Genomic DNA, 8,758 nt, shown 5'->3' on the forward strand with positions numbered 1-8,758 from the left:
CTAACATCTGGATATAACAAAGGACAAAGGTTAGGCAAACAAGCAGCGAGTAAGCCTCATGTCACTCTGTGTGCAGAAGATGAAACACATCAGGGAACTACAAAGAGGAGAGGGAATGTCCAGATCATGAGCAACTATTGAAAACTCCAAGCTAGAGTGGATTAGAACTACTTTATCTGATTCGCGCAGTGACAACCAGAAGGTAACCTGCCATTTATTCTTAAAACAAAACACTGAATGACTCTTGAAAGCTTCACTGGACAACATTATGCAGATATAATGGTGGCAGAAGCCATTAGCTCTTTTGCTATCATTGCAAGCATGTCCTAAAATGGATTCATCCCAGGCAAACTGGGACAGTACCATGTTTTCTTAGCCTTTCTGGGCTTAAAGAAATTTCTGTGTTGAACTCTGACAGTCTTAATTCAGCTCAGCCTGTGAGCTGAATCTGCGTTTCTGAACAACAGATACCTGTTTATGTGTGGTTGGGGATGCCCACGAATGCTTACCCAAGAGACAATCCTGTTCTGGAAAAACTGTTTATGTAAAAGCCTGCCATGACACAAGTCTGAAAACTGAGATGTTTTGAGAACACTTTCTGGCTTTGGCTTACAAAAGATGAACTGGAGGAGAGGACAGCAGAGAGCCTGGAAATGATGACTTGAAAGAGACTGCTTCAATTTATCTCTGCTTGCTCCTTGTCCTGCTTATTTAATTTTTTAAATAAAATCTCAGAAAGAACACATTGCTTTGAGCCCTTTTATTTTTCTGTCGGAGTTTTAATCTGTGTTGAGAATTCTCCCCCTTTTCAGGGGGACAAAAGACTGGCTAGTTCAGGTAACTCAGCAGCTCACAGTAGACATCCTTGAGTCATGAGCTGTCAGCTCTCCCCTGAAAGGGATGTCTGTAACAAAATTAACTCTGAACCTTACACCCATCCCTTCTGTTTCATTGCCAAATAGTATTGGGAGGACTCTGAAAATTAACAGTTTCATTAATTGCATGTCCAAAGGAGTCTTATATTTGATTTTCTGCCCATGTGGGTTGTGGTACTTAGGAAAGAGTAAAAAAAGTGAAAGACCTTTGAGGGTTCGCATTTTGGAACATAGATCGAGGGTGAAAACAAAATTGACTGAAGCCCCTTTTACATCTCACTTTATCAGTGAAGGGCATAAACCAGAGGATATCAGATTTGTACGTTTTTATAAGTTTAAACATCATTGCTACAATAGAGTTGACGTTAAAAACATTACTACAGCTTGAAGCACAGTTCATTTTTAGATTTGGAGCATTAGAACTTTTGGGCGTAAATTCTCAAAATGATTTGACTTGTTTTCTATAGAGAATATGGTAGTCAGAGAAGCTGGAATCCAATTAATGGAACCATCTGTTTTTGGGGACTGCAGAATATTTATTTCACTAGCTAATTCTACATTGTTTGAGAACCTTTCCCTCTAATGAAAATGGTGAAATGCTTCAGAATTCTGAAGGCAAGTTCCAAGAAATGATAGATTCTGCATTGATTCTGCATTGGGTGGGACCACTATTGAAATATTTCATGTTGAATTTTGCTTACAATATTATGAGTTCAGTTACTTGTATGTTGATGGTATTATGTTATTGTACTTAAAAGGAATCACTGAGGATTGCTATACATGAATATGCTTTATGGATGTCTATATGAATCTTTGAAATGTTGAATCCAGCATGATTGTTGAAAAAAATTATTTAAATGGATTTAGAATCAAGGGTCTGTCAAGTCAGCTGGCAGAGACACTACTACATCCTTACAGTTCAAGGACTTTTTTGAATTTATTACAAATTGTTTGTGGAAAACCACCACCTGTGAATTTCTACCTGTGATCAACTTTACCAGTGAATTTCTACCTGTTTATGGAAAATTTGTTCTGAGTACTTTATATGTCTTACTATCATTAAATTAATTGATTATTGGTGTTAAAATTTGGGCACATGCATTTTTTTCTTGTTTTCATATATTCCTGTGCCACTGCCTTTCATCTTGTTTCTTAGTTCAGGTAACTCAGCAGCTCACAGTAGACATCCTTGAGTCTGTAGACATCATGAGCTGTCAAGATCTTCCCTAAAAGGGATGTCTGTAACAAAATTAACCCTGAACCTTACACCCATCCCTTCTGCTTCATTGCCATAAGCTCCTGAACATAGCAAGGAGCTAATCAGATTCAGTCACTCCTCCTGGATCAAGTCAGTCACCTGAATCTTCTTAGTACAGTAAGCAGACTTTTCCCTGCACGTGAGAGCATCTACAAGCAATCATGTCAAGCCAACTGAATCATTTCTCTACTGCAAAGAAGATCAGAGTTTTAACAGGTCTACCAAAAAATCAAATGGAAAACAAATTTAAATAATTGTATGCTTAAGTCTAGGACACCAGTTTTCCACGTTACCAAGAAAAACACATCAAAGCAATTTTAAACTTAATGAAAGGATATCAGAAAGGATATTATAGCACTGGGAAAAGTGCAGAAAAAGTGATAAAAGGGTTGGAACACATTCCCTATGAAGAAGGGTTAAAGCATTTGGGGCTCTTAAGCTTGGAGAAACAATGACTGAGCGGTGACATGATAGAGGTTTACAAGATTATGCATGGGATAGAGCAGGTTGAGAACGAAGTACTTTTCTCCATTTCTCACAATACAGGAACTCATGGGCACTCAATGAAATTGCTGAGCAGTCAGGTTAGAATGGATAAAAGGAAGTACTTCTTCACCTAAAGAGTGATTAACACATGGAATTCACTGCCACAGGAGGTGGCGGCAGCTACAAGCATGGACAGCTTCAAGAGGGAATTGGATAACCATATGGAGCAGAGGTCCATCAGTTGCTATTAGCCACAAGGTATAGATAGGAACTCTCAGTCTGGGGCAATTGATGCACTGTATTCTTGGTGCTTAGGGAGGGCCAACAGTGGGAGGGCTTCTAGTGTCCTGGCCCCACTGCTGGACCTCCTAATGGCACCTGGTATTTTTGCCCACTGTGGGACAGAGTGTTGGACTGGATGGGCCATTGGCCTGATCCAACATTGGCTTCTCTTTTGAATGCTAAAACGAACCATGTTATTAAAGTAACACTGAGAATGGCTTAACACTTGTTTCCCAACCACATTCTACACATATTTTTGTCTATACAGGATCTGTTACTAATAGTGGAAAATGCAAAATAAAAGCTTTGAACTCCTAAAGTTCTACAGTATTAACATTTAAAAAACAGGTTGTGTGCCTTTGGATGGCTGATTCTACTTAGACAGTTGATCTCAAAGTTAATTTATATTTTACGCACTTTTGATTTGGCCCCTAGGTTGTTCTTTTACCAACTGAATACTTAAGTTATCATAAATTTACATGTACTCACATTTTTCTTTACTACAGTTATTATGCAAAAACTCTCCATCAGAGCGTGTTGTAGGAAAATCATCTTCATCATCTTCTACCACTGCAAGAGAAAGAGATTATTAATTAAAGTATCTAGTTGAGAATCTCAAGGTCAATAGCAGGGGGGCACCTTTAATACCGCAATAATATCTGGAAAGTCAGCCAGTTTTTCTGCTCAGAGAGCCAGTTTGATGTAGGGGTTAAGTGCGCAGACTCTAATCTGAAGAACCGGGTTTGATTCCCCACTCCTCCACTTGCACCTGGCTGGATGACCTTGGTCAAGCGTAGTTCTGATAAGAGCTTGATAAGTTCTTGAAAAAGAGCAGTTTCTGTCAAGACCTCTCTTAGCCCCACCTACCTCACAGGCAGTGTTCCCTCTAAGCTGAGTTAGTGTGAGCTAACCCACAGATTTTTAGCCTCTGGCTCATACATTTCTGTCTTCGCTCAGGAAGGATGGCTCCAGAGCAAACTCACTTATGCAGGAGCCAAATCGCTCGCTCACCACATTAATGGCAGTAGCTCACAAAGTAGAATTTTTGCTCACGAGACTCCACAGCTTAAAGGGAACACTGCTCACAGGGTGTCTGTTGTGGGGAGGGGAAGGGAAAGGAGTTTGTAAGCCGCTCTGAAACACCTTTGGGTAGTGAAGGGCAGGGTATAAATCCAATCTCTTCTTCTTCTTCTCTTACTAGAGATTTTTTTAAAAGCTGCTTTCCTACATGGAAATACATTTCACACAGGAAAACAAGATGAGCATTCTCATATGTTAAAAGTGCACATCTCCTTTTAATGCGTGTATGTGTGAGAGGAAAGGTAGAAACCCAAATACAGGAGGTAGTACAGCTGTACTATTTGGGGATTACTTGAAAACACCAGTTCAGCAGAGCATATGCTCTAGTGATTTAATCATATGCTCTAGTGATTTATTCGTTTCAGATGAGTCACTCCATGACTTCACACACTTAAGAAATGTTATGCCTTCGGCTTCCTAGGAGAGGGGAAAGCAATCTTTGGCTGACCTCATTACTACATTTACAAATTTACTGTAAATGTCAAGATTTAATACAGAGAATGGCTGGCCAATAACAGTAAAATCAGTATCAAAGCAAACAGTGAAATTTCCTTCCTGCTTAACTGTGTATTTTAGTATTTCTGCTGCTAAGGCTGATTCTATTCATGGTTTCTTGGAACTAATCCTCACCGAACTCTGTAGGACTTCTTTCCTACTTGCATAGGACCAGACTGAAACAGTTTTAGATTTCTTATTTTAATATCATGAATGCATTTGCGCTTTGTTTCTACAAGTACCCCTTTTTAAAGGGGAGTTCACACAGCAACAGCGGGCTGGCATGAGATTACTGTTATGTCCACCTTTCTTCTATCAGGACACAAGGTGGGTAATTTATGGTATCAGATAGGAATCTGAAAGGAGAAGAGGAGTCAATAGCAAATGAGCTAGACCCTGGGTTCAACACTGGGTTGGATCCAGCCAGCTTTTTAAAAAAACACGTCATTCTAATCCCATCCATACTACAGCACCTCTCATGTGGCTACTGTAGATGATGATCAGCATAGCCTTCTTTAGTGGTTAAAAAGGACTACATCTCTCTTTGTCAGAACCAGAAAGCTGGCTGGATCTGAGTCATTACCTGCTGCTAAGAAGACTGCCAGGTAAAGACTGAAAACACTTTTTAATGAAATCCTAGAATGTTATGCCTTTTGACTTCAGGTGAAATACCTTTATCTCTCTGGAGTTCATCCTTAGAGACAGCATCTGCACAGGCATCAAAGTATTTCTGTAACGTATCAACCTGTCTGCACAAGATATCTCTGAAGGTTTCCATTTCAGCAAGCTTCTCACGCAAACTGTGACCCTTCTGAAAATGTAGGGATTAAAACAAAATATTTTATTTATTTATTATTAAATTCAACTTTAATAAGGGCTCAGGATGGCTTACATCAAAAACAACATAATAATACTCCATTAAATAACATTAAAGCCTACTAAAAACAATATATTTCAAACACTACCATTCCATTATCTGAGATGGTGAAAAATTTCTGTTCCCACCAGCCCCCTGGTGTTATGAGAGTGCCAACCATTGCTGTCCTCACCCAAAGGCCTGGCAAAACATCTCTGCCTTGCAGGCCCTACAGAAAGGTAGTACGTCCTGAAGGGCCTGGATATTTTCTGGCAGGGTTCTACCAGGCAGGGGCCAGAGCTGAAAAGGCCCTGGCCCTAGCTGAGGTGGTATTGAGCCGGTATTGCTAAGCTCACTCAACTATAAAAGAACCATTATCAGTTTTCTGATAGAGCAGTTTTCTGGTTACTATGCATGATGCCATTTGATCTGGCAGACATGATCAAAACTTTTTTTAAACAAGGCTTGATAAATTTCCTTTGTATTGAGGATCCAAAAAAGAACATTTAGGAGTGAGACTTATAACAAATCCAATAAAACCCTGGTTATCTGGCTCCTTCCCTCAGGCACCATGTACCTGGCTCTTTTGGACCATGTGCCTACCCCAGCTGGTCAGGCTTAATGCCCTCTGATCATTGCTGGGCTTCTGACAGCACGTGCTGCTAGCCAACATCATTTTCACATGACTGGTTCCCAACAGCCTGCCTCAAGCTGTCAAGAACCAGCTCTGCTGGAGGGCTCTGGGGACAGGTAACCTGCCTGCTTGCCTTTTACACAGGAATATTTTGTAGCTTCAGGGGGAAAGGCAAGGGTCCTGGCATGCTGCCTTCACATTCCCAGTGGGGTGGGGTCTGGTTGCTGTGGATTCTTCTGGGTAGGGGTTAATGCAGAGCAATAAGCTTGAGTATCTGACACATTTGATTAGCTAGCAACCCCCCATTCCCCATGAGTGCCAGAGTAATAATACTGTGAAATAAAAACAGTTTTATTAGTCTTATCAGTTATCTTTAATATCACCTCTATATGTTATGATTAACTGGAATAGACTTTGAAAATAAAATACTACATTTTACGCCATCTTTCAACTGTGTACAAGTAAAAGACTAGATAACATTTATATACCACTTTTCTTAAAATAAGCTTACTTTTCTTACTCTTTTTTTCGAATGTTCCTTTTTGCCACCAAGACACTAGTGATCTTGCTTGTTTTTGAGTAGCCAGTGGCTGCCACATTAATTTATTCTGTATTCAGTTACACTTTGCATAGGACTTAGTCACCTATGGATATCACTGGATTGGCTTTGATTTGTTAAAAATGTTCTCTGTATTTGGGTGAGTCCTTCATGCTTCTGATGAAATGGGCTCGTGGTTTTGTGTTGGAACAACTGGAGTATGGGTTTCTCATTGTTAACTGCCATAGAAGCTGGTGGATAAAGCTACTGCTATATCTTTTATTTTTCACAAGAAAGACATGTGTCTCAATGTAAGTATAAAAGGAAAACTGGGTGCAGAATCAGCTCAATTGTTTCAGGAAAGAAAGCATAATAGATTATAAAAGCAAGTGCATAAAAGTGGCAAAATTATTTTTAAAATTAATAAAGAGACTTTAGAGAATAAATAACCCAATAAGATCCAATAATCCATCTATGGACTTTGCCAAGAGTTCAGGAAAAGAGGCTATGTTGTTTCAGAATTATGTACTGCTAAGTTAATTCAGTCACAACTATATATTTTTTCATCTTTCTTCTCTTGTTGAAATTAGCAAAGACCTGGGTATTTGTTTGTTGTAAGTTAATCTCCAGCAGGAAGATCAGTGTGATCTAACTGACAGCTACCTGTCAGCAGGTGGTGTGATAAGACTGGTTCTAACCGGTTATGACTGGCACTGGACAGTGTGCAGTCACCATGACTCAGCTTGTGGCTGATTGGTGGACCAATGTATATATGTGTTGTACAGAAGCCATGTACATCTCTTCTGATGAAACCGAGTGTCTGGCGAAGCAGTTTGTCTGTATATGTTGTGAATAAAACCCTTGTACATAGTGTACCACTGGACTGTTGCAGTGTGGTTACTATAAGGGACTTCACAGCAAAGATTGCAGCAAGAGCTGGCAAGGCTGAGAGGCTGGAAAGACCTTAAGGGTGCTGACTTGCTTGAAAGGCTGGTGTCTTGGACTGTTACATTCTCGCTCCCGCAACATTGTTATAGTAAATGTAGGGTCTAAGGTTGCAATCCTTAACACACTTATTAGGGAGGGAGCCCCATTGAGCTCAGTGCTTACGTCTATGTAAATATGCTTAGGATCCCCCTATAAATAATGCAAAAGAAATGGGATTTTCTTCTCTCTCCCTCTATGATAGTCCACCTGCAGAGAGGCCCCCACCACCATGGTCCATGTACACACCCAGGGCTTGGCAAGGCAAAAGACTGTCAAACACTGGAGCCACCCATGCTAGCAAGCCTGATGATCAGCTAGCTAGGAGGAGTGAGCTTGATGCTGCCAGCGCCAAGTGCACAGGCTGGAAAATGTGTGGCTGCACATGTCTGGTGGGGCAGCTATGGCCAGAGGAGGAGAGACCTAGTTAAGTAGCGGCTGGCTGTGGGGACAGGGAGAAAGAGACATGGAAAGGAAGCAGGGCAGAAGGAGAGCAAGGCACAGAATGGAGATAAAAAGGAAAGAATGTAACACGAGGGAGGAGGAGGTGGAGGTGGTACAAGAAAGGGCTTGGAACTGGGAATATCTAAGATAAATGGGGGTGGGGCCACACTGGAGCTCCAGGTGCCACAAACAGATTTCAAGATGCAATGGCAACTGGATTTGTAAGGGTTTTTTAAAATCATTCTTGTCAGGCTACACAATCTGATACAAATCTCAGGTAAGATACAGTATTTGAGGGTGATCAATGACACTGGAGCTGCCGTATGGATTATGACTAGCTTTTGAATTTCAGTCGAAATATTACAAATCATAGACCATTATCACCAACATGCATGTTTCACTTTAATTTACAAACTGAGGCTTTCAAAACAATATATATAAATTCTTGTTTTCTACCTGAACATCCATTTTGCTTATTAAAGGCATACATTCAGAGATGTGATTTTCTCCCCCTCCCCATGTACTCTACACTAATCTCTCCTTATTATAATCGAGTAGTCGGTGCCAAAATTCTAAAATGCGCCCCCTTAGTGTTTGGACGGAAAAAATGCCACTCAGAAGATGCTACCTGCCATTGGCTGGGTGGCTGGGAGGGGAGGGAGCCAGTCGTGCAGCCAGCGTCTTCTGAGCGGCCATTGTTCCCGACAAACAGTAAGGAGCCCATTCAGCCCAGCGGCGAACGGAGCCGGTAGGCTCCGTCCGCCGGCTTTCCCCCCCCCAAACACCCACTCCAGGCCGGCGGAGCGGCAGGCTCCGTCCGCCGGCT

At 41.1% G+C, this 8,758-nt stretch overlaps 1 protein-coding gene across 3 annotated transcripts in view; it reads right to left on the reverse strand.

Moving 5' to 3' along the window:
* Positions 1–8,758, reverse strand: part of COL4A3BP (collagen, type IV, alpha 3 (Goodpasture antigen) binding protein) — a 112,524-nt gene that overhangs the window by 42,585 nt on the left and 61,181 nt on the right. For all 3 annotated transcript variants that reach the window (XM_015420311.1, XM_015420296.1, XM_015420304.1), the window contains exons 5-6: positions 5,149–5,287; positions 3,391–3,471 (exon numbers count right to left, since the gene is read on the reverse strand). In XM_015420311.1, the coding sequence (XP_015275797.1) occupies positions 3,391–3,471; positions 5,149–5,287 (220 nt within the window). The remainder of the gene's footprint in view (positions 1–3,390; positions 3,472–5,148; positions 5,288–8,758) is intronic.

This window comes from Gekko japonicus, unplaced genomic scaffold (assembly GCF_001447785.1).
Source record: "Gekko japonicus isolate JY-2015 unplaced genomic scaffold, Gekko_japonicus_V1.1 scaffold412, whole genome shotgun sequence".
NCBI lineage: Eukaryota > Metazoa > Chordata > Lepidosauria > Squamata > Gekkonidae > Gekko > Gekko japonicus.